The sequence below is a fragment of the Centroberyx gerrardi genome, chromosome 24, assembly GCF_048128805.1.
Source record: "Centroberyx gerrardi isolate f3 chromosome 24, fCenGer3.hap1.cur.20231027, whole genome shotgun sequence".
NCBI classification, from domain to species: Eukaryota; Metazoa; Chordata; class Actinopteri; order Beryciformes; family Berycidae; genus Centroberyx; species Centroberyx gerrardi.
Genome location: NC_136020.1, coordinates 17,154,239 through 17,180,083, shown reverse-complemented (window position 1 = coordinate 17,180,083; position 25,845 = coordinate 17,154,239). Strand labels below are relative to the sequence as shown.

The 25,845-nt window shown below is 41.6% G+C and overlaps 1 protein-coding gene across 1 annotated transcript in view; it reads left to right on the top strand.

Annotated features, from left to right (window-relative positions):
- The window catches only part of LOC139914293 (kinesin-like protein KIF21A), a 50,656-nt gene extending 31,215 nt beyond the window's left edge, over window positions 1–19,441 (top strand). Inside the window, exons 11-37 of the mRNA XM_078281896.1 lie at window positions 112–318; window positions 1,436–1,483; window positions 2,402–2,462; window positions 2,575–2,686; window positions 3,201–3,389; window positions 4,251–4,450; window positions 4,547–4,654; window positions 5,220–5,288; window positions 5,560–5,705; window positions 5,853–5,997; window positions 6,456–6,650; window positions 7,010–7,111; window positions 7,682–7,847; window positions 8,389–8,409; window positions 10,259–10,316; window positions 10,869–10,923; window positions 11,230–11,423; window positions 12,035–12,140; window positions 12,203–12,225; window positions 12,764–12,900; window positions 13,067–13,151; window positions 13,362–13,451; window positions 13,557–13,715; window positions 14,199–14,316; window positions 14,492–14,662; window positions 15,552–15,751; window positions 16,207–19,441. Of these exons, the coding sequence (XP_078138022.1) occupies window positions 112–318; window positions 1,436–1,483; window positions 2,402–2,462; window positions 2,575–2,686; window positions 3,201–3,389; window positions 4,251–4,450; window positions 4,547–4,654; window positions 5,220–5,288; window positions 5,560–5,705; window positions 5,853–5,997; window positions 6,456–6,650; window positions 7,010–7,111; window positions 7,682–7,847; window positions 8,389–8,409; window positions 10,259–10,316; window positions 10,869–10,923; window positions 11,230–11,423; window positions 12,035–12,140; window positions 12,203–12,225; window positions 12,764–12,900; window positions 13,067–13,151; window positions 13,362–13,451; window positions 13,557–13,715; window positions 14,199–14,316; window positions 14,492–14,662; window positions 15,552–15,751; window positions 16,207–16,264 (3,223 nt within the window). The 3' untranslated portion in view covers window positions 16,265–19,441. The remainder of the gene's footprint in view (window positions 1–111; window positions 319–1,435; window positions 1,484–2,401; window positions 2,463–2,574; window positions 2,687–3,200; window positions 3,390–4,250; window positions 4,451–4,546; window positions 4,655–5,219; window positions 5,289–5,559; window positions 5,706–5,852; window positions 5,998–6,455; window positions 6,651–7,009; window positions 7,112–7,681; window positions 7,848–8,388; window positions 8,410–10,258; window positions 10,317–10,868; window positions 10,924–11,229; window positions 11,424–12,034; window positions 12,141–12,202; window positions 12,226–12,763; window positions 12,901–13,066; window positions 13,152–13,361; window positions 13,452–13,556; window positions 13,716–14,198; window positions 14,317–14,491; window positions 14,663–15,551; window positions 15,752–16,206) is intronic.
- The last annotated feature ends 6,404 nt before the right edge of the window (window positions 19,442–25,845 follow it).

The following is a 25,845-nucleotide window of genomic DNA, read 5'->3' as shown; positions in this document are numbered from 1 at the left end:
AAGCAGTAACATACTCGTTTCTAGCATGACCTTTAGCATGTTTTTGCTTAATTAAAAGTCAAATCAGTCAGTTGTTGTTGGTAGTGACACCTTAACTTTTCCCTTTCTCAGAGCCAAGCTTCTGGAGAGCGAGGCCGTGAATGAGAACCTCAGGAAGAGCCTGTCCCGGGCCTCCACCCGCTCCTCGCTGTACGGAGGCCCCGCCTCCTTCTCCCCCACCGTGCTCGTCGCCCCCGAGAAGGAGGCCAGCGACATCATCGAGATGGCCAAGAAAGACCTGGAGAAACTGAAGAAGAAGGAGAGGAAGAAGAAAAAAAGGTAGAGCGGGGAGTGTTGTTTTAGTTGAACTTACTGTATTTGTTGCTGTGCTACTTTACACACCTTCTTATTTGCAGAAAAGAGTTTACGCACCTGTTTAGTGTGACATAAATATTTATGATATGAAATTCAGAGTAAACATCATAGTAAGTAATTGGAAACTGACAGAATTTATCTGTACATGCTTGTAGAGCATGTACAGATAAAGCAGGGACAGTCTAAAAGGCTTAATGTGAAAACGGCTTAATGAGGCAAAACTTAATTTGCCTCATTAAAATTTAACGTTGATGAAAAAAATATTTTTTTCCCCAGGTATATGGCACCATAAGAACAAGCAATGGTGAAAAGAAAGAGAAAATTTACATCCATTTGATAAAATTGATTGATGAAAATTTAACCATGAAAAGTTTCTACTCATATTTCAAAGCCAACAGTGTCAAATTAGTATTGAACCTCTGCCACTGCTTGTCCTCAAACTGCTTTGGAGGTGAATTAGTGTGACAGGCGCTTTGTGGACAAACTGTAAAGGGAGGGTGTTGACGCTCGTCTGTTGCCACGGCGAGAGAGTGTGGCCCGTTGTGTTGTGGGTAATTATCTGTTGGCTCCCTTCCCTCCCTCCCTTCCTTCCTCCCATCCCAGCCTCAGCAGTTTACACCCTGATGTTCCTTTAATGGAGCGTACGCTGGATTTAGACAAGACGAGGGTGACATAACCATTATATGTCCTTTTGTTGTGAGAGTGTGTGTATATGTGTGTGTGTACTTTGATTACTATACTTTTGAGGAGTTCTGCATATTAGAAGTGAGGAGTTTGTGACATGTTTACCGTTTTTTACCGCTGTCTGAAACTAGGTGAAATTCGCCCATAATCGCCATATTCATTTCCATATATTCAGCATTTGGAGACACTGTGTTTGTTAGAGTCTCTGCACTCACTTGGTCTTTCTTGCTGCTCTCTCTCTCTCTCTCTCTCTCTCTGCTGTTTTGTAAACTTTCCTCACTTGCCCTCCACTGTCGCGGCCTGTGTACCCCCCTTCCACCTTCTCCTCACTGTCCTCATCCTCATCTTCATCCCCATGATCCCCCCTCCTCCTCCTCCTCCTCCTCCTCTCCGAAAGACTGAGGCGATACGAAGAGAACCGCCACCGAGAGGTTGAACATGCCAGGTTTGCTATGTCCCATCTAGGATTGGGTCAAAACATGATCTGAAACTGATTCAATTACCTCTCTGGGATTGATTCCTTTTGTCTGGAACCAGTCGGGTCGTCCCGCTGGTGCAAATCCTGCCCATTGTGCATTCAGGATAGGCTGAAATGCACAACGTAATTGAGAGGATTTCAGTTGATCATTGACCCAGGTCTGAACCTGTACCTCCCTTTCCAGAGTTCCCACACTAACTCGCCTCTAACTTGGCTTCTTCTGCACCTGCAGGTAGTTTACACTCCTGGAGGGAAGCCCATCTTTTAACCAGCTCTGACCTCCTCTTCTTAACCCTCTGTCCTCACGCTTTTTACCTTTTCCTCTGCGTTAGGGAGGATGCACACTACAAGACAGTGAGCAGATCTCATTCTAGGTAGTGTCTCACCCAAATTTAGAAGATGATTATGGAAGATTTAGAAGATAAAATGTAGAAATTTAGACAATTTGGATAAAAATCGTGCATATTTAAAACTTCAAATCATTTATTTACACAAATCCAGTTTTAAAAATTTGCCCAGGATGACAGAATTTAGTGTTACGTGAAGAAATCTTGTAGTGTGTGGCAGCCCTTACAGTGAAATGAGTTTGTAATGTCGTTGGTAGCAAATGTGGATCATGGTCACATCACTTGTATTTATCTATCCTGACATATTGTTCATGTTGTCCCCGCAAGCAATCACAATGAAATCATCCACTAACAACTCGTCCTTAGTGATGATGATCTAATCAACAGTGATTTCAAATCTGGTCCTAATCTGATGAACTGTATAGGAAAGTCATTTGCATGTACCTTTTACCTATTGTTGTTGTAATTTAAAATGCTACTATAGAGGATCTGACCTGTGAGGCCTCCTGCTCTGTCTAACGCTCTTTTCCTCCTTCAGTGTGATCAAGGAGGAACTTCCAGACAACGAGCAGGAGCGAGGCAACGAGGAGGCGGAGGGGGTGAGTGGAGGATCATTACTTGATACGGCAGTTACATGTTAGGAAGACAGTATGTTTCACTGTCTTGTCACCGTGTGGATGTGTGTGTCTGTAAACTTGTGTATCTCTCCAGGAGGGCAGCGATCACGAGGAAGGGGAGGATGCGGAGGGAGAGGAGGAGGACTTCGACCTGGAGGGAGAGGAGAGTTCAGATGAGTCTGACTCGGAGGAACTGGATGAGAAAGGTGAAATTAGCTGATACAGCACTGTAGAGCTGCCACCATTTCATAATTAATCTCCTGATCGTTTAGTTTGGTCTTAGTCAAGAGAGAATTTTTTCGTTGGTTATTAATTTTTAATTTCTTTTTTTAATTTTGTTTAACTTATTTTTCTGGATAATTACAGATACATCTCTCGCACTGTGACAGTATTCACAGATACACATTTTTCTTTGATAAAAACAATATAAAGTGATAATTCTGTGTGAATATTTACTGCGAGACAGTAAGAGAAACCCATTCAACAAAGTTTTTAATTAAATGAAGTAGGCTACAAAGTCTAATATGACTGACAATTTCTTTAGTCAGTGACTGTCTTTCAGGCTTATTAGAAAATGCTTAAGTCTAAATACTTAAGTCTCTATAACTTGACTTCGAGTTACCAAAATGTCCAGAAATTTCATAGATATGTCCATTAAATGTGTGTATGTGTGCGTGTTTGTGTGTGTGTGTGTGTGTGTGTGTGTGTGTGTGTGAGCAGAGAACTTCCAGGCGGACCTGGCCAACATCACCTGTGAGATCGCCATCAAGCAGAAGCTGATCGACGAGCTGGAGAACAGCCAGCGGCGGCTTCACACCCTCAAACAGCAGTACGAACACAAGCTGATGATGCTGCACAGCAAGATCAGAGACACACAGCTGGAGAGGGACAAGGTGCTGCATAATATGGGTGAGAACACACACACACACACACACACACACACACACACACACACACCTAAATATCTTTGATGTCAGCTCAAAACAGTTTCTAAAGCTGTTTTAATGGGAAGTTTTACTGTGCCATAATATCACATTGTGAAGATTTTATACTCGTTTGGGTTGACATTGAACTTGGCCTGCATGTTGGTATCTGTCAAATTCTTGCTGGGTTCAGTGTAGTTTAGTTTAGTTTTAGTGTAGCTAAGCATTTATTTTTTAGCTTTAGTTTAGTTTACTTTAATTTTATTTCATTTAATTTAGTTTTAGCTTATCATTTAGATTCAGATTAGTTTTAGCTTACTTTAGTTCAGCTTTAGTTTTGTTTAGCTTTAGTGTTTAGCTTTAGCTTTTGTGTTTAACTTAGCTTCAGTGTTTAGCTTTAGTGCTATAGCTGAGCTTTAGTGTTCAGCTTTAGTTTAGTTTAGCATTTAGTGTCTAATTAGCTACAATTTTTAGCTTTAGCTTAGTTTAGTTTATTTAAGTTTAGCTTAGGTTAGTTTTGATACACAGTGATAGAGAGATTACTCAATTTCTCAAGTTAATATAGGCTAATTCTTTTTTTTTTCAGTATTGTCATTAGTAAATCAGCTGAGTTATATGTAAATAAGGTCCTTTCCAGAAAATATAACATAAGATATTGGTGGCAATTTGCCTTATCTTTAAAACTGTGTCAACTCTGTGGAATTCAATTCATTCTTTGTTTCCAGGTTTTCTACTTTTTCACCAAGTCCCATTACAACACAGAAACAGCCTCCTGTTGTATGGGCTGTTTAGGCTCAAAACCCCCCAAATCAAAACAGAGGCTAATCGTTCTTCCTCTCCTCTCCAGGTTCGGTGGAGTCGTGTACGGAGGAGAAGGCGAAGAAGATCAAGGCGGAGTACGAGAGGAAGCTGAGCTCCATGAACAAAGAGATGCAGAAGCTGCAGTCGGCCCAGAAGGAGCACGCCCGCCTGCTGAAGAACCAGTCGCAGTACGAGAAACAGCTCAAGAAGCTCCAGCAGGATGTGGTGGAGATGAAGAAGACCAAGGTACAGGCATGCAAACTGTAATGTAGTATCCAGAGGAAGAACGCAAGGCAAAAATGATGGAGTAAGTCTCCTTACCGTGCCGTGTTTGTCCGCCAGGTGGGGCTGATGCGTCAGATGAAGGAGCAGCAGGAGAGGAACAGAGTTTCAGAGTGCAGGAGGAACAGAGAGATCGCCTCTCTGAAGAAAGACCAGCGCAGGGCCGAGGTGAGCGGGAGGGAGAGAAATACACAGAGTTAAATAACGTCACAACACTACAACATATTTAAATTACATTAAAATCCACACAGAAATCCTCCACTGGGTTGAACTGAATTGTGTCATTTTGCTGTGAGGATTATATGTGCATTGGCTTATTTATACATTATTTGTTCTATTCCTTTTGGCCATGTTGCGATAAATGAATCAATTTGTTTTTATTATTTTCATATTTAATGTGTTTTATTGTTGTTTTGGGTGTTTAAATTGCAGATGAACAGGATGTAGATGGAGCTTAAACCCACCTCAACTCAGTGTGCCCATGTTTTTAGGTTGACATAATCAAAAATGTAAAAAAAAAATCATAGTATACATCATAGTAAGTGGTGTCACACTGATATAAGTTAAATGATGATTGGGTCTTTCAAAGAAAAAAGGATAAATTAATGCTTTTCTGATTTTTGTTTTGTTGGTGGCTGTTTCTTATGATGATCACCGACTGTACATTTGATTTACCACTGAATCACTGCAGACGGCAATCATTTTTTTTCTTCTTATTCGTCTCTCCCAACAGCACCAGCTGAAGCAGCTGGAAGCCCAGAAGAGACAACAAGAGCTGATCCTACGCAGGAAGAATGAAGAGGTGAGACACAGGGAGGAAATGGACCGGGCTTGAGCCACGATTGTTACCGCGGGACAGAGTTTTCTTCAGAATCAGTATTAGATGATCAGAATCCAATTGAACATGATTTAGTTTGAAATACAGAGAACACGCAGCTAGAATACACTCTACTGACACACTGTAAAAATGGCTAAATCCAGGTTTGGTTCCAGTTTGTCCCCTCTACATGAATCATCTTGTTTGCATTTTAATGTGCAGAATGAGTGTATTATTAACTGTTTTCCTGTGTTAGGTGACGGCCCTGAGGCGGCAGGTGAGGCCCACGTCCGGGAAGGTGAGCAGGAAGGTGAGTTTACCTGAACCGCTCCAGGAGACGTCGCACAGAGGAACCGCGGGACGGCTGCAGTCGTCTGGAGCAACGCACGCCAACGGAGCCAGGTACGACGGGACAAACTGAGTGTGTCTGTGTGTGTGTGTGCATGTGTGGGTGGGGGCAGTTTGAACAGCTGAGTTTATGTTTTAGGAGTTTTAAAACAGTTTCCTAGTTAAATCCAATGTACATGTCGCTCTCCCTGCCCTCTTCAGGAAATCCCCAATGCGGATGGGCAGTGTCTACTCCAGCAGGACAGCCAGGGCCAAGTGGCAGTCACTGGAGAGACGTGTCAGTGACATCATCATGCAGAGGATGACCATATCCAACATGGAGACAGATATGAACCGACTGCTGAAGGTAAACGCCTTATATAAAACTGTGTTTTCCAGGCCTGGAAAACTAATGGAAAATGATAGATGCCCCCAGAACCTTTGGAAATAACATGGAAATTTGTTCAGAAAGTGTATCTTTTTTGTCCAGCCAATTAAGTGTTTAACGTCAACGTAGGCTGCTGACAGATTCAGGTAGTAGACTTTAATCCCAAATAAATAAATTACATTCATTGCAGTACATATACACAAATCCCAAATTATAGTTTCAGCAAGCAAAAAGAAGATATAGAACATTGAAATCGGCTATTAACATGAAAATGGACACTGATAAATATCGGTCATGGAGATAGTCCTAAATATCATGAACACATGCCATTGAACTCAATCTCTCTCCCTCCTTTCCTCTCACCCTGCTCCTCCGTTTACTCCTTTCCTTCCTCCTTCCCTCCTCTTCTCCTCTCTCCCTCCCTAAACCCCCCGCAGCAACGCGAGGAGCTGACCAGGCGGAGGGAGCGTGTGTCCAGGAAGAGGGAGAAGATGGCGGTGGAGGGGGCCGACGCCGACCGCTCCCTGGCCTCCCTGAACGAGGAGATGGAGTCTCTGACCGCCAACATCGACTACATCAACGACAGCATCGCCGAATGCCAGGCCAACATCATGCAGATGGAGGAGGCCAAGGTAAGAGGACTGAGCGAATTATTCCATGGTAATAGTAAATATTAAACACTATTTGTATGATGCTTTGCTTTACATAGATTAGTTAAGAGAGCCGGGATTCTTGTAGTCATTTATTCCATAGTGATAATAAGAAGTAATAGACTTTATTTCAAAAATGAGGTTGCAAAGTGCTTTATACATATTGTAAGAAATAAGACAGTGAACATAAAAAATAGTAGAGAGAATGAAATCTAAGATAAGAGTTAATCAAACCCCATGTGATACCATCTGACAAGGTACAATACAGTTTATTACAGTGTTCTGTAATACAGTTTCTCACAGTGCCATTTTATTAAATGTGTCATTATTATGGGATGCAGGAGGAAGGAGACACGGTGGATGTTACCGCGGTGATCAGCTCCTGTAACCTATCAGAGGCCCGCTTCCTTCTGGACCATTTCTTGTCTATGGCCATCAATAAGGTATCCTGTTATATCCTGCTGTATCTTGATATCTTCCCTTGGCGTGTGCTTGTTTGTAGCGCTCTGTATTAACCAACACTTATTATTATGTACTCAGTATTCACTTATGTGGAAAATGATTACTTTCCATTTAATATTTTGGGCGATTTTGATTGTATTTTGCTGATGTGCATTGTTGTTTGTTGTGCAAAACATGTTTGCAACTTTTATATTCATCTTGATCCTTGATCCCCTCTTGAAAAAGAGATTGGGACAACCTGATTAAATAAAGTTTAAATTAGATTAGATAAGATTAGATTGGATGAAGCTTAAGTGGTTTCATGAGGAAATTGGGTCGACCCAGCAGCAAAGAACAGGATGTAGATAACGAATATAACAAAAGAGCTTCCTTACAACAAAAAAGTATATTGAGCCTTCGTCATGCAAAAACATCACTCCTATTGTGTTGGAAAAAATCTTCCTGTGTTGACTATTGACAGATTTACAGGATAGCAGATGTTTGCAGATGTAGGAACAGTGAAAAAGCGGTACAGCTGCATCTGAACCTGTGTGCTGTCTGGTGTGTGTCAGGGCCTGCAGGCGGCTCAGAAGGAGTCTCAGGTGAAGGTGATGGAGGGCCGGCTGAAGCAGACGGAGATCAACAGCGCCACCCAGAACCAGCTGCTGTTCCACATGCTGAAGGAGAAGGCCGAAGTGAACCCGGAGCTGGACGCCCTGCTGGGCAACGCGCTGCAAGGTGGGAAACACCGAGGGGAGCGGCACGGAGACCAGCAGCATGTCAAACACAGTCATCTTTTCTTTCACCATGTGGCTGCACTTTATTTTGCAGGCTTTCATTTCCTTTTAGGTGATCAAAGAGAATCGATAAAGTAGTTTGTTGCTGTTTGGGCAATATTCTTTGGTGTTCACACTCCAAATTGGGTGTTTTTCATTTGAATTAAATGTCTGCATGGTCACGTATTTGGTCAGTAAGTTTCCTAAATGGAGATCCCCTTAAAAAGTGTATCATTTTAAAACTAAAGCTGTCTTTCCTTTTAATTCCTGAAAAGTTGAGTCTTTGGAGATACACTGTTTTCAGCCAACAGCAGTGATTTACTCTGAGGTATTCACTGATATAAGAGAACTTGTCAATCAAAATAAACAGACTACTCTTTTATCGAGTACCCTCTGAAACAAGAAGCAAGCCTGTAAAATAAAGTGTAACCATTTCCTCATCTTTGGGTTTGACGTTGATTTGGTTTCTTTTTGTTTTCTCTGTTGTGTTGGTGTGAATTCAGAGTTAGGTTACCTGTCAGCAGGTGAGTAAGAGATGCATAGCAGCGTGACTGTATTTCTATTTGAGAGAGCATGGCAGACGCACACTACAAGATTTCCACCAAATTTAGACTCAATTAAAGGCAACTGTCAACACAAAACTAAAAGATCAGGGAGAATATTCCCTGATAGCTTCTAACCTTCAACAACCTTAACACTCAATATATTGCTATCCTCTTCAGAATGACTGTGTAAGTGATTTTCTCCCGTTTCCCTGATCAAATTTCCAGCTGAAACCTGACCTATGGACATATAAACAGAATTAAAAGGTGCGGCAGTGTGTGTATCATTGTGTTCAGCTGTTAACGATCACAGTATGAGTCCAATCGCCTGCCAACCTCTAGTAATATTAAAACCTACCTCTACACTGGAAAATTAACCATTTAGTCCTTTCTAGTCATTTAGTCAGGGATTCAGTATTAAAGACTTATTTTGACAATCTCTTCCAATTAGGTGAGATAATTCCACTTGTTTCCAATGTAGTTTCACTTGTTTCAGTGTCAGTATCTTGAAACAAGGCAGAATAAAACAAATCACTCCACTAGCATCGAGAAAATGCCACTTGATTCATGAAAATTCTTTCAATATGTTGATTTGTATTGGAAATATGTGATATTATCTCCCCCTACTGGCAGATTGTTTCATTTCTTTTGAGAAGAACAAAGGTTTTAATTCAAGATTACCTATATCACGTTCTTGATGACCCAAGGAGAGACTTTGACCTTTGAATTTTCTCAGATGTGAGCAGCCTCGCCTTAAAAAGTTTGCTTGGACAGCTGTGTTTCTTCAGGAGGTTAAGAAATCTTGTAGTGTGCATCCACCCTCAGTCCCCCTTTTACAACTAACCCAGTTGAAGTAACACTGCCATGCCCTGCATGAGGTGTTGTGTTGTCTTACCCCCTGTTACCCCGCCTGCTAGCAACCTCCACTTCAACAGGTTGTCGGTTACTAAAACTTAGAACCAGGGCTGGAACCTAAAGTCTGGTGAACACTGCTAGGACAACAGTTTGTCTGTTTGTCTCTCTCTCTCTTTGTGCATCTGTGTGTGTGTGTGTCTCGTTCCATATCTCTCTCTCTCTCTCTCTCTCTCTCTCTCTCTCTCTGTCTCTCTCTCTCTCTCTCTCTCTGTCTCTCTCTCTCTCCCTCTCTCTCTCTCTCTCTCTGTCTCTCTCTCTCCCTCTCTCTCTCTCTCTCTCTCTTTCTCTCCCTCTCTCTCTCTCTCTCTCTCTCTCTCTCTCTCTATCTCTCTCTCTCTCTCTCTCTCTCCCATACTGTGCATCCAGACTTTGACCCAGCCAACATATTCTATCATTAAGTCAATTCATTATATATTACACAATATCATCAGTTACAATTCATTGCAGTCTCTCTCTCCCTCTCTCTCTCTCTCTCTCTCTCTCTCTCTCTTTACCTCTGACAAATTCCCACGACACTGTAGCTTCCAGCTGCATCACACTAATGACCCCTGATTGACCCCCTCTGTGTAAAACTAAACCTGGCGACCCCTGACCTTGTAGTCGTTTTGAATTGTTGAAACTGTCCTCACCACTGTTGTGCTGCAATATTAGCTACAGCATGTCTTTGAGAAAGCTTTTTGAAATGTTTTTTTCTCTTGAAAGCAATGCAAAAATGAAAAAAAAAAAGATATTTCATAGAGAATACGCACTTTTCTTAGTTGTTAAACCCCAAAGGAAAATACATATTGGCTTTGGAAATGCAGTGAGACACCATCGTTTTTGAGTAGTCCTTAATGTGTGTGTATGTGTGTGTGTGTGTGTGTGTGTGTGCGTGCGTGTGTGCGTGTGTGTGTGTGCGTGTTTTCTCCCGGTGCAGAGAATGGAGATGACAGCAGTAGTGATGAGTCGACCCCCAGTCCAGCCGCAGAGGGCAGGTAAATATGAATATATGACTGGAAATGGAAACGGCTCTTGATTCAGATTGCCAGTTCAACTTCAAATACATTTGATTGATATGAATTTGGCAGAATAAAAGGATAGTTCATGTTTTCAAGAAGCCTTTTGAGTCCATCTTAGGAGCGCTTGTCACTTTTTAAAAAACAATTTAGATAGTGGAAGCAGATATTGTTAGCATTTGTTAGCAGTATTAGTGGAAGTCAGCAGGGCTAAAAACCTTACATCATCTTACAGCAGTTCAATACATTTTTGGATGGACTGAAATGACTGCTTGTTTGTGAAAAACTTCCTAAAAACCTGAGCTTTCCATTTGATAAATAATAGACGTAGCTCTAAGTTATTGAGCTATCATTGTTAATGGGATCAGCAGCAAAAGTCCTGCTTTTATTAAATGCTGATTGCTTGCAAAAAATGTGCTTATGTTACTTTTTCTTTCAGCAGTTTTAGAAAAGTACTATATAAATACAGTTTTTATTATGATTACTATTAGGGTGTTCATAATAGATTGAGCTTTCTTGACTTTGTTTCAGCACACTGGCATCAGATCTGATGAAGTTATGTGGTGAATCCAGACCCAGGAGTAAGGTACTGTACTGTGCATGACAATCTCTATATATAATATTTGTCATTTCACTCTTGGCTTTTTCAATATGTATTACCAATAAATACCATTTCAATTAAACTGCATTTGACATAATCTTGTGTGGTGATAATGTAAATAATTGACATGTGGCAGTATAACTAAAAAACAATCAAATACTTATTTTGCTGTTGATGACCTGATGACTTGATCTTTTCAGTAGTTATTTTCAGTATTTTAAATCATCACTAACTGGTCCATTAACTTGTCAATCAGCTGATTAACGAGCCAATCGACTGCTTGTCCCGCAGGCTCGCAGGCGGACCACCACCCAGATGGAGCTGCTGTACGCCAGCAGTGGGGATCTGTCCTGTGACTCGCCCACCGGTGACTTCTCCACCCCCCTGCTGCCCCTCGCCGAGCGGCTGGAGGGGCCGGCCGACCCGCAGGCGCACGCTGCGGGACAAACTGCTGACCGCGAGCAAACTGTTTCCCCATCAGCCACGTCTGCCAGGGCCGCCGGCATGTGAGTGTTAAAGACGTATTTCACTATCTGAAGAGTTCTGTTGCAAAATGCTATATATCCCTTTTTGAGGGAAAATCGTTACCTTCAGGTCATCATTTAGTATTTCTATGATATTGAAGATTGTGGGTAGAAGTGATTAGGGAGCTTGTCCTTCAACCCAAGCAAAAAGATAATTTCTCCTTTAGGGATCAATAAAGCATCACAAAAAACGGTTCCAGTCTGTAAAAGTGTTGTCATTTTGTCAACCAAGTACATAAATCACTTCCTCTCCTTTAAAAAGTATCATAGTTGTTTTAACTTTGTGCTGTCAAACACTTTGTAACAACAGGTTTTAAAGGGGCAATAAGTGAAGTTTTTACTGCCCCATTGCTTAAAATGACCCCAATATACCTGCAGGGGGTTCATAGGCTCTTGTTCAATATGAAACAATGATAACTTTGCCAGGTGCTGAGATTTCTGGCTATCAAAACTCACTTTCTGGCACAGACTCTCTGTTTTCGAACAAAAACTCCCCACCCACTGGATTTACAGGACAGGAATTTCAATGTCATACACTGACATTCCCTCTCTGTCCATCTCTCTGTCTGCAGCTCTGGATCCAGGTCACCGACAGGCACAGACAGGAAGCCACTGGAGCGCTCGCCGCTCGCCCGCAGGAAGATGCTGGAGAGAGGACCCACGGCCACACACACCCCAGCACCCACACACACCCCAGCACCCACACACACACCAATACCCACACACACACCTCCGGTTAGCGCAGCAGAACCCAAGACCAAAGGCTCCGACTACAGAACACTGTAAGTGAGGACTACCAATAAATAGCACTATAATGATGCTTTTAAAGTCTATTGTAAAAAATAGTAAAAACTCATAGGCCTCAATTGCAAAATTAATATTCTTTTTTCAGTTATTTTTTCAGTTATGAGTCAGTGCAGTTACAGATACAGATGTTGAGTTTTTATTAGATACGCAGCTGATATGCAGATATTATAACACTTTTAGATCTTTAGTTATGCATTTTAATGGATTTTTCTGAACGTCTTGATGTTTTTAGTGTTTTAGTTTTAATTAGTTAAGCTTTCCTTAAGGTCACAGTGTGTGTGTGTGTTTTTGCTTATCCCTTTATTATTGTATTTCAGGTTGGATGAGTCGCCTGTATTTGATGGCCATAGGTAATCCTCATCTTCATCTTCATTTTTATCTATCATGTCTACCATGTTAATACTCTACAAAGCTTAGCATAGGCAATGTCATTAGTGTTAATTGGTAGTAATTCAGTAGGTAATTTAGTGTTTCCTGCACTGTGTGTGTTGTAGAGGTGTGATCAACCCTGTGGCGGCTCCTAAGACCAGCCGAGGAGCCAAACTGCAGTGTGTCCATGTAGCTGAGGGACACACCAAGCCCGTCCTCTGTGTGGACGCTACTGATGACCTGCTCTTCACGGGATCCAAAGGTACGTCACAGCTTCTCATGTTAATCTCACATCTATCTAACAAAAGTGGTTTGCAAATCAGAATATATTATTGCTTTCTTTCATTTTGCTTATGGTACGTTAGCAAACCTCACTGTTATCTGTCATGCTGTGGTGTGTGTGTGTGTGTGTGTGTGTGTGTTCTCAGACCGTACATGTAAGGTGTGGAACTTGGTGACGGGTCAGGAGATCATGTCTCTAGGGGAGCATCCCAGCAGCGTCGTCTCAGTCAGGTACGGCTCTTTAGCTTCATACTGGCTTCAAACATTAATTTTTGATAACTCACAAAACAGATATTCAGACATAGAATTAGAAAATACTATTACAGAATTCTATTCTCTATATCTGTCTGTCTGTCTGTCTATCTATCTATCTATCTATCTATCTAGTCAAGTGCTGTTGATTTTATCTGTCTTCCCTGTCTTTTTGTTGTCGTGTTTCAGGTACAGTTCCAGCCTCGTCTTCACTGTTTCCACCGCCTACATCAAAGTCTGGGACATACGAGACTCTGCCAAGTGTATACGCACACTCACGTAAGTACACACACACTCATACCCATGCCCATATGTGTTTGTATGTGTGTGTGTGTCCATGGGTGTGTACATCCCTCTATGTTTAATTTCTGTTGTGTATGTTAGGTCGTCAGGCCAGGTGAGTTCGGGGGACAGCTGTTCCTCTCTGAGGAGTTTGACCATCCCACCAGGAGAGAGTCAGATCAACCAGATCGCCCTCAACCCCTCCGGCTCCTTCCTGTACGCTGCCGCCGGCAACGCTGTGCGCATGTGGGACCTCCGCAAGTAAGCCCACACACACAATAATACTGTTTTATCGATCAGACAATGAAATGCAGATTGGAGTTAGACAAACATTTCTCAGAGGCAGATCTGCTCTGGAGGCAGAAATAATCTCATTGGTTGAGTTAAAGCTCAGTGGGCGGAGCCAAAGGGCCACAGTTTCTCTGCCTAAGCAAGGTTAGACTGAAGCCCAGTGAAAAAGGCAAAAATTAAGAAGAGGAAGCTAATATTATGAAGCCTAGCGGTCTGGCTTGCAACTGAAAAAATGTAAGTCAATCAAATCAGTTTCCATTGCAAAACCTTTATTTAAAAATAGTAACAGTGAATGAGGTGGGACCACCACAAGTAAGCAGGGGACTTGAGAAGTTAATCCACTGTCATTCAACACTTTAAAGTCTACCAGTGAAAGAAGTAGTGGTAAGAATAGCAGTGCTGGTTAATAATAATAAAAAAAAAAAAATACATTTTGTTTTTTTCTTTGTGAAGGTTTGTGTCCACAGGGAAGCTGACTGGCCATTTGGGACCTGTCATGTGTCTGACTGTTGATCAGCTGGGTAACGGACAGGACTTTGTGCTCACTGGCTCCAAGGACCATCATATTAAAGTAAGAGCCTGTACACACACATACACACACACACACACACACACAAATACACACCAACCAATACATATGTGCCTGTGTGTACGCAAATACATAAACTAAACCAATAAACTAACCCAGATATGTTTGTGTATGTGTGTGTGTTTGTGTGTGTGTGTGTGTGTGTGTGTGTGTCCAGATGTTTGAGGTGGCAGAGGGGGCCCAGGGCAGCATCAGCTCCAGCCACAGCTTTGACCCCGGCCATCAGGACGGTGTGGAGTCTCTTTCCGTGCACAGAGACGTTTTCTACAGCGGCTCCAGAGACTACTACATCAAGAAGTGGGACCTGGCCAGCAAACGCCTGCTACAGGTAGGCTGACGTGATAGAAACAAGCTAAAAACATCTCACTTTGGTAAGAACGTGCTTCATGTTTCAGCATGCACTCCTCCATAGAAGTTCAAGAGCTGTCGGCAGCCAATGTCTCCTCTGTCATTCATGCTTTTTTCCCCAGTTCTCAGTATTGATATATATAGTTGACCAATAATGAATTCCTATAGAGATACAGTATATGCACTAAAACATGGGAATGCTCCAAAGTGAAACATCACTTTAAAGGCGATAACAGACAGAAGATAGAAGAAGACTGAAGAAAATGTTCAGTACACCTCTGAATTCCTCTCTGCTCAATTTCTGTCACTGGGCATTTGGCCCATTACACTAACCCAATGTTAAGCTCCACCTTTCAACAAAACTCCCATCCATATTTCCCTTTTCATCAGAGCTGTTTGCCCTGAATTATTATTAACAACCGGCAAACTTGGATGGCAAAATATAAATGGCAGTGACTTCTTTTCTTCATTCATTCATTCATCCATTCATGAGTGTGGCATTCATCATCTTGGAAGGTCAGCTAGGCTAACTAGCTAACCTAGATAACTTAGTACAGCTGGATTGCATTTTATTCCAGTTAACAGCAAGAGCGCTAGGCGTGATAATATTAGCTTTTTCCTTTGTTACCACTTGCCATTTTCACTGGGATTGAGTCTATTTAACCAGAAAAAACTGTGTTCTTAACTGTGTTCTTTTGGCTCCACCCACTGAGGTTTAATTCAACTGTTGATATTATTTCTGCCTCTGAGAAATGTTTGTATAACTAAAACTCCAATCTGCTATTTGACTACTCCATTGCTAAGTGCGTGCATCATTATTCTTTCCTACTTGTGTCCTCCACTAACCGAGTGTTGCTTGGTGTCTGCAGCAGTCTGTCAGTGCCCAGGCAGACTGGGTGAGCGCTCTGGGTGTGGTGCCCGGCTGCCCCGTGCTGCTCAGCGGCTGCAGAGGGGGGCTGCTGCGCCTCTGGCACGCCGACACGCTGGCGCCGCTCGGCGAGGTCCGGGGACACGACAGCCCCATCAACGGCCTGGCCACCAACAGCAGCCAGCTCTTCACCGCCTCCGAGTGAGTCGCACAAACATTCATTTCAATATTATGATGGATTTTCTCACTGCTATCAAGTCAGTTGTGAGGCTGTATTATAGTTCCAGTAAATAATTCCAGTAGAGTTGAATGGAAAAGTGTGGGAATTATGGGATTGAAATTCTAGCAGTTCATGATTCAATCAACTCTGATATGTTTTGAAAAATTCCTATAAGCACTATATTGCATTCAGTAAAGATAGTGAAAAGTTGGAGCCCTTGACTTTTGACGCATGTTATTTCTTCCTTGTCTTTTACATTTTTTCTGTCTCTCAAATGAAGGAAAAATGCCCAAAAAAATCTTGGAAAACAAATTCAAACAAAGTTCACTGGCATTATTCTTGCTAAAAACAGATGAATGTATCTGATCACTAATATGTTGATTATTATGATCTGTTGTGTGTGAACTTTCCCTATGTGTGTGTGTGTGTTTGACAGTGACCGGACAGTGAAGATTTGGGAAGCCAAGGGATCTCTGGAGGAAGGAGTCCACTGACACTGAATCCTCATCAGTATAGGAGCGGACTGTTAAATCTCTCATATCCACTGACCTGCAACCAGTAAAAAACAAATCTTCCGTAAAAAACGACTGAACATCACTTCATAAATTCGACCACCTTTGACATGGGATGGGAACCCAAAGTGGGTCTTGGGCCTGAAAGAAGCTCTTTACTCAGTTTAGGTCCCAGGCTGAAAAGCACCTTTCGTCGAAGCACTTCTCCTGACGTTGAAGGGAAGAAAGGAAACAAAACGGATCCATCACAGACGTTCGAGAGGGATCGGTTTCAGGGAATCCCACTGTAACTTCATCAAAAGTGACATTTCAGGTCAAGATGGACCAGTGGAGCGATCACAAGTCTCCAATACCGCTCCCGGGACAGCAGAAGAGCTGCAGCGGACAGCGTTTTCATAATCTTGGGACAAGCCATGGGACGCACCAAACTGCTTTTATTCAAATATCAGAAAGAGTGGCTTGCGGATTCATGTTAAAGGAGTTCTTTACGTGCATTAAAACTTGACTCGACATTCCTCGAAGTCAGTCCAGCGCAAGACAACATGGATACCTTCTATGCATATATTGAACGCTATGGGAGCTGCTGAGAAAATAAGAAAAACAACGAGAAAAACAAAACAAAACCAAGAGATATCATATTTTAAAATCAGGTTTTTTCGATGGAACGCCATGCTTCCGCGCACCAACTCGACTTGGGAAAATCCTAAAAAAAAAGAGAGCTGAAAGAGTCCGTGTCTCAAGACAAATGAAAGCGTTTCTGAGTCTTTTTGCTTATTCAGTTCTCCTATCTCCTACCAGCAATAACTGTGAGTCTATCCTGACTGTTCAGATGACGTGTGACGTGTCGGTGGTTTTTTTTTTCGTGTCTTCCTGTCGTTGCTCTACAGGTCTTTTAGGGTGTGTGTGTATGTTTTTCGTAACGAAGGACCAAATAACTATTGACACTGTGTAAGGTCTTATTCTTCAGCTGTTACTGCCAAAGCCTCCAGTGGAACATAAGAGGCCCTCGAAATAAATGATATTATGCTCGTTTTACAGGGTTCCTACACATTTTCCAGTTCAAATTTCTGTGCTTTTTACAGACTTTAATTTGTTGATTTAAAGATTTTAGTCAGACAAATGCAATGTCCCTGTCAACTAGGCCAAGTTGTAGATGCTGGCTATGACTTTTCAGGACTTAATGCAATTCCCAAGCTTTCCCAAGACCCAGAAATTTTTAGTTTAGCTATTTAAATATCCATACTTCTCCGGAAATGTGTAGGAACCCTGCTTTTATCTGTAAGTTAACATGTGGAACCCCAGAAAAAATCACTATTACACCCAGATCCGAAAAAACACTAAACAATATGGATGTCTTGATGTTTTGCAGTATTTATTTTGGACAACAACAGTCCGAACGTCTGAATTCTTCTTCAATATTTCAGCCTGGGGAGAGGAGGGCTTTCCTTGTGGTCAGTGATGTGTGGTCATGGTGGCAGACAGTAGCTGTATTTCTGGAGTCAGTATCTGGTTCATGTCACATAGGTCAGGGAAAAGTTTCCCAAATCAAATCGACTGTAGCCTGAAGTCGTGTTTTTGCTGCCTGTGCTGACTGTCTTCTCTCCCTCCGCCGCACGCCCCCCTCTGTCTCCTATAACCTGCGTCTCCCAGGGCTGCCAAGTGTATTTTCTCACTTCCAGGATTTGGTTTCTTCACATGAAAAGGTTACCCATCGAGTATTTACTTTTTCATGACCTTTAGTAGCTGTGCAAGAGTTTTGCAAATAAAAGTACTGCTTTGGCTGCGAGTGTTTTGGGAAACATTTGCCAAAGCCCTGTAGCCTGCAGTCAGCAGCATAACTATTGGTGCAGTGAGCAGTGGCTTTTTGTTATTTTCAGTATTTCAGCATTGGTTAATGAGACGGCTAGCGAAGAGCAGTCATCAAAACAAAAAGTATTTTGATGCATATTCATCCTTTAAATACAGATTACGCTTCAGAGTTAACAGCAAAACTAGACTCACTGCCCCAATATTTATTTCTTTTGACTGCATGAGGCTATGAGATAGATCAGTCTTTGTAATCACAACAATGTGAATGTAAATTCATTCATGTTGACGGAATCAAGCACCTTGTTATCTATCTGTAAGTCATGAAATACAGTTTTGCGTACGGATTTTTGAGAACGTATCTATTCCTGAACGATGTGTGTGTGTGTGTGTGTGTGTGTGTGTGTTCCAATCAAATGATGTGACGAATTCAACTCATTCCGTTGTCCATTCGAATACTGTTCACCTCTGCAGTCTTACTTCTGTATCTTTTAAATTGAACACATGCTGCATCTGAGCAGTCAAAGCAGCATTCAGTCTCTTAATTTGAGTCTAAACTGTTTCTATTTATTTGTGTTTTATCATGAAATCTCCAAAGTTTTTGATCTTTGATTTTGTTGTTGTGTCTTTCAAATGGCTTTCTTGTCAATCAGCAGAAGAGATTTTGATTTTTTTTTTCATCTAAGGCCTCTGGTATCCTAGCAACATAGACGATGGACTGCACAGAAATTATGGGATGGACTTCTACATAATCTGAGGTGTATTATGAGTGCCTGTGATAAATGTTATACTGTAGATAGTGACTGCAGTATCACTACCTGATAAATGTGGACTAGTCCCCATTAAAAAGTCAGATGTTTTAGAAGCTGAACTAATTTATCATGAACTGGGAAACCATTGGAAAAGCACTTGCTGCTCTGGTTTGGTTGTTTTGATATCGGAGGCAGAGGTTGTTAATAATGCTAGAGGAGTCAATGGGTCTACAAATGATTGCACTGAAAAATCACATTTAGCAACTTTCAAATAGTTTCCCAATTGTTTCACAACATTACACACAGTAGGACTGGATTAAGGTGAGTTAGCGAAATTGGTTTTCAGCCCCATTGACTTTCACTGGCATTAAGGAAAGCTTCTATTGTCTCAAACACCAAAACACTGATGCAAATACTGTTTGAGCTGTAAAGATTCCTAGTTCATGATAAACCTGAATTTCCCCTTTAATCTCAGTGTTGGGGTTATTTGGGGATTTAAACTGTAAATCTACAGCTACGTATGTGTAAATAGGAAACTGTCATTTTTCTTCCTGCTGATGATCTTGTGCACAAACTCCGACTTTCTAGTGATTCAAATGTCAGATGCAGTGTGGAAATAAATTTCATCTGTCAAAAGGAATTCTGTCTTTCTTTCTTTCCTTCTTCTGTCTTTCTTGTATTGATGCCTTACGACCACATGGTGGTGACACAGTATATAGTCTAAGATCGTCTTGACACCATGCTTGTGAAATTAAAGAAATGAAACATTGGAGTAACAAAGTATATTTGAACCTGGCAGATCTGTTGTGGTGAACATTGCATTTCCCTGGCATGTTTTACACACAACTGCTTTGAGGGCAAGGCAAATATTTAAAAAAAACTACGAGATCACCTATAACTTGGTGAATCATTTCTATCCTAATTGAAATTCTCTCTTCCAGGATGACAATGCCCACCCACATCCACAGGCCATGAATACCTCATTAAAATGATAGAACACCATAAAACATGTCTATTTCAGTCAGCAGATCTTAACCCAAGTTAACACAAGCAGAATATTATGGAGCGGCACCTGAGGTTTTCTAAACACCAAATCATGGGATTTCCTGTGGAGGAATGTTGTTGTATCTCCTCAAAAGATTACAAAAAAAAATACTTATTTTAGGCATTTAGCTGACTCTTTATCCAGAGTGAATAATACTGAGTGAGCAGGTAAGGGTTCTGTTTTTATCTCAGTGACACTGACACTTTGGAACCTGTTGCCTGTTGCAGGAACCTTATGAACTTTGGTAAGGTTTCTCTTCTCACTTGGATGTCAGATCAGCGTGACTGTAGAATTTTTTACTCATGGTGGCCAATTAAGACACTTTTTCTATGACCACGCATGACAATTGTGTGTCGACATTGTACTGATTACATATACTGAGCGCATGAGTGATGTATTCGTCTTTAGGTGGACAGAAATCAAGCTGTTCTTATTGTAAAACATGTATCGCTACGTAAGAATAGCTTTTGTTTTGAAGGAGAGAATAAGGGAAACAGAGGTATTACAGAGGGAGAGAAGAGAGAGAAATTATTAGACATTATAAGAGGACAAAGTGTCTATTTAGCAGTTAGCAGTTAAATGGTGAAGATGAATACAGGTAACACGCCTGATTCTTTTATAGCACTTCAGTATTATGTTATGAACTGGCTAATGACAACCGCCAATAGGCTTTAAAGCTGTGTGTCTTTCAAAGTTTCTTCTGTGCAATTCAAAAGCTCTCCGCAAATCCTTTTTTTATTTCCAGATATTATCACTGTGATTCCATTTTGATTAGATTTTTTGCTCGGGGGCCCAGTGTTAATATCAGAGAAACCCACATGTAGTCCCAGCCGTAATGTATGGCGGTGCTGCATTGCAACATGAAAGACTCTGTGAAATGATTCTTGTTATTTTCCTTGAGTGAAGTGGCTCCAGAAACGTAACATCACATCTGGATCGTACCTGCCCTCGCTATTTCAATTATAAAGCTTAATTTGTGCCCCGCTTGCTTCATTCTCTTTTTAATTATAACTACAGGCAGTAATATCGAGTCCTTTGACTCACTCTAGAGTAAGAGACACAGACAGAGACAGAGTGGGGTGAAAGAGAGTGAGAAACTCCCCCTGAAGACTGGAATTAATGTGAACAGTGATGGAAGGATCAATATTTAATGTTCCGCCGCACCGAGAGCAGCAGAGTGTTAATTGGCCTCAAAGGAGCAGACCATTGACATACTGCCTCACACGGCCTTATAGTGTTCTATTCTATTCTATTCTATTCTATTCTATTCTATTCTATTCTATTCAGGGCCTAGGTGACATAACACACACCCTACACCTCTGCTGCCTCAGCAGAATTCAGTAGACATGCTTAATTTCTGTGCTGTTGACTGGGAATTGATCATATCGCTTCTACTAAACCTGATCGATTTTGTGATTAAAGTTGTTAGCTAGCAAATGATAATCTGGTCAGCTAACTAGACTACTATCTTGCTGTGAACACAACTGATTAGAGGAGTAGAGACTAGGTCTAAAGACACAGTAGCCTAAATATGGAAACCAAAATACATTTCTATTGTTATGGATCTATCCACACTACAACAAATAGACTTAACCTGCTATAGTTAGATAAAGCTAGCTAACTCCTATGCTAAATTCAAGTTGTCCAGGCTATCTGAAGTCATGCACATGTGTTGAGGTAATGTTAGTTTTATACATATGCCAATTACGGGTAGAGCTTCCCACCCCGAGTGTGACGTCAGGTCAAAATGGCCGCCAAACTGCTCCAGTGGAGTTACAGTGGAGGACTGTTGAACTGGGCAGCACCCAGGTGTGAATTTGTGTTTGTGTGAATATGAAGCAGGGCTTCACTGGAAAAGAGTCAGTCTACTTTCCCTGGATAAATAAAGGTGTGACACGGCTGCAGCTACCAGGAAGTTTCTCAAGGTGGGAAATGGCTTCCCAAAAACTGCTGTCATACTTTATGATCAGCTCTCTGTCCGGCCGGCCCTGGTAATGTTTACTGTAGGTAGGAATCGAACGCTTCTCATATTTCTGACATCAGAACCTCAAGAGAGCAATACTAGTGTACAACCAAGATCATCAGGTTTCACCAGAAATCAATACGACTACTCAGACAGTCTGGGCTGAGAGTTCCAGTTCCAGTCTGATCTATAAACAGTTTGGCTAATATATTCTAATCTAATCGACTCTTTGAACATATTGCATGGTGATGTGTGGGCCTTGCTGGATGCTTTTGTTTAGCAATTAAATCTCTGTGAAATATGACGGCTGCAGGCACTTTGTATTTTCTGAGCCAATAAATCAATACAGGTTCATTTCTTTGGGGAGCGGTCGGGGATGAGATTAGATAGATCTATGTGAAGCCCAGTCTCCTGTGTGTGGTGTGTGTGTGTGTGTGTGTGTGTGTGTGTGAATTGAATTGAATTGAAATTTTTTATTGACAATATAAAAAATATATGACATCTATACATAAATAGTATATGCACAGCCTCACCAGGAGGCATCATATCTTTGTACAATATTTGTCAAAAGGATAAAACACAATAAAGCCCAAGAGCTTATTTCCATTGTGTGTGTGTGTGTGTGTGTGTGTGTGTGTGTGTATGTGTGTATTCAATATATAGGCTACTTGAATGTATTTGTATGTCACATGCACATACTGTATGTGTGTGTGTGTGTGTGTGTGTGTGTCATATCCACATTGATCCAGTGAAGCCTTGCTCCCCTCAGTACTTGTGCTAAGAAATTAATTAATGTAAAATAGTGCTTGAAATGCATTTCTTAAATAAATAGTGATGTATGCTTGGCATGATCAGCACAACAATGGTTCAAACTCATTGCACAACAGTTAAAAAGTGGCTTTGGACATCCTCAAACATCTCGCAAAAATATTTGTCCACCACAACCTCCCAGTAATGTTGTACCCGCTGTTTCTTCCCATCATGGTTGTTTGGCCATTACTTAATGCATGAGAACATGGCCAAGTGCATTTCATCTGTGGATAAAAGCATGAAATATGTCCAACATTAGCATATGTTCAAGAAAAACAACTTGCCCACAACTCTTTCCATTTCCATTTAAACACACCTAATTTGCATTTTGCTTTTCGCTACATTTCCAAAGTTTGGGTGAATGGATAATCTAGCTAATGAGGGGAGGATGAAGGACAGATAGAGACAGAAACGCAGAAAAAAGTGATACTGACACTGAGAGAGAGACAGATAAATGGTGGGGAGAGAAACAGACAGAAAATGAAGGACGAAGAGAGAGTAAAGGATGGGGTGATGAGAGGAAGGAAAGAAATGAAGGCTAGAGAGACGTTTTTCTGAGCAGCAATGAGGCTCAGCAGGACAGGGTCAATATTCACCACCCCGGCTCCCGTCTCGCTGCGTCCACAGAGTGAATCCTCCAGCTAAAAATACCAGCGCTGCTGCTTTATGACCAGAACTGATGAGCCGTGATACTGCTGCTTGCTCTCTTAATGCTGCTAAAGGAATCAACCTGCTGCCTCTCGACGGATCTCACTCATCAAGCAAAACAGATTTGGAAGGAACACGTTTTTAATATGCCATTAAAAGCATTTCAGCATGAAATTAGAGAGTACTGACTTTGAGAAAAGAGAAATGGCATCCGTACTTCATTTATTGAATCAATTTTAGTCTTGCGTTTTCAACAGACAGAGCAACATGAAGCCTGATGTTGCTTTCTCTCTCACACTCCTAGGTACAGTATACACACACACACACACACACACACACACACATACACACCCTTGCCCTTTCTGTCCCTTGTTCTTCCCTGAGCCTTCTCTCATGGGAGTCGACGTGTTGCCAAAGACAGTTACAGTGTAAGATGGCAGGAGATTGACAAGAATTATGGGAGACCAACACCTAGGGTGACACCTGCAGAGGGAGAGAGAGAGAGAGAGAGAGAGAGAGAGAACTGACACTGAGAAAGAGGGAAAAGCTGAGATACTGTGGTAGATTGAGGTATAAGAGCAATATAGCTGGATCAAGTGCGTGTATTTGCACTTGTATGCATTTGTGTGTGTGTGTGTGTGTGTGTGTGTGTGCATGCAAACACACACAAACGCATGTATGCTATTCATGTTTAAGTGTCTATGAGTTTGTGTTACGGCTAGACAGAGGAAAGAGATGCCGCTCTCTAAATTCAATCATCGCAGGAGAACACTCCATGTAAGTGTAGGTCAACATCAGCCGTGTGTCTAGTGGCCAATTCTCACTGAGTGCTAAACCCAGAGAGCGCGACCGTCTCTCCTGCTGAAGAGGTGCTGGATAACGTATGGTGAGCTCACTGCTGCAAAATGGCAGCCGTGCATCACCCAGCTGACTGGAACGCGAGGAGATTCAGATCTGATCTTAAAGTAACAATCTTAAAGTAACAATTCAATCTATATCCAGTTCATGAAAGATTTTACATTTGCTGTTCTAAACACCCGGTGTCTGGTTGATCTTTCCTCTGCCGCACAGGATGTTAAGTTTTGTTATGTTTCCGGCAGCAGCAGCAGTTTGTTTGGAATCAACAGAAGAAGAACTGGGTAGTTAAAGGGTAACTTCGGTATTTTTCAACCTGGACCCTATTTTCCCATCTTTTTGTGTCTAAGAGAAATGAAACGTTTTTCTTTACCTTTCGCTTAATCCAGTCTGTGTGTAACTTCCTGCAACAACTCAATTCTCGCGAGACTTGAGCGAGACTTGGTTACACACAGACCGGATCAAGCGAAAGGTAAAGAAAAATGTTTCATTTCTCTGTAGGGTCCTTTCCATAATGTTGTCAGACACTTATAATAACAATCTGAGCCTGTCAGTGGTAAAAACAAGAACTTTTAGTGGACGTACATTGACGGTGCGATTTGCCCCGTCGGATAACATTGCAGCCCGTTCCGCAGCTGCCGGCTGAAGCGATCTGGCTCAATACTGGACCAATTTCAAAAATTGTTGTCCCCTTTAGTCACTTAGACACAAAAAGATGGGAAAATAGGGTCCAGGTTGAAAAATACCGAAGTTACCCTTTAATATGAGCAGCGATAGCCACCATGGCTGAACAGACAAAGAAAAGAGTGCCACCTACAGAAACTCAAGCTTCATCAACAGAAGATCCAAGGAAAACAAAAGACTTGTAGATTACCACTCCAATATTAGCATTTAGCTTTTCTCCCCAGTTGCATATATCGGTAATTGCAAAAAAAAAAACTACACCTTAAAAAGTATGATCTGGAACACAGAATGGAATTATTCTACCTGGAACAAACTTTTCCTTTTTTGTGGATGTTATAAATATTAATTTTAGACAAGGTTTATATAAAGAAAGGAAGAAAGTGGCCCCACAGCACCTGACACTGGTGAATTACCATTCATGAGCTCCCATGGAGGTACATTAAAAAATAAAAATGTTCCACCAGGGTGAAATATCACTTTAACTTCCCTGAAATATTGAATATCAGATGAAATGTCACTTATACGGGAAAGAGAAACACACTGTTCATAATTGGCCAATATTAAAGGACACATCATTTACATGTATATTAAACACATACTGTACATATAGGTGGGTGTTTTAATATAGGTGGACCATGTTCATATTTTGGTAGTGTGTAATGATTATGCAGTGATTTTATGCATGTTCAGGGATTCAGAATCTGACATTCTTACAGCATTTACTGCAAATTTTTTCCGTGTGTGTGTGTGTGTGTGTGTGTGTGTGTGTGTCTGTGTGTGGCTGTGTGTGTGTGTGTAGGCATCTTTAAGCCAGTGTTGCTCTGTGTGGTGCTACAGTCGGGTGGCAGTGGTGTGATGTTTGCCCAGAGAAGTAGGAATGGCTTCTGTCTGTCTGTGTATGCCCCTTATGTGTGTGTGTGTGTGTGTGTATACGTATGTGTGTGTGTGTGCATTTACGTTTGCCCCTGTGTATGTATGCCCCCCCCCCCCCTCCCTTGTG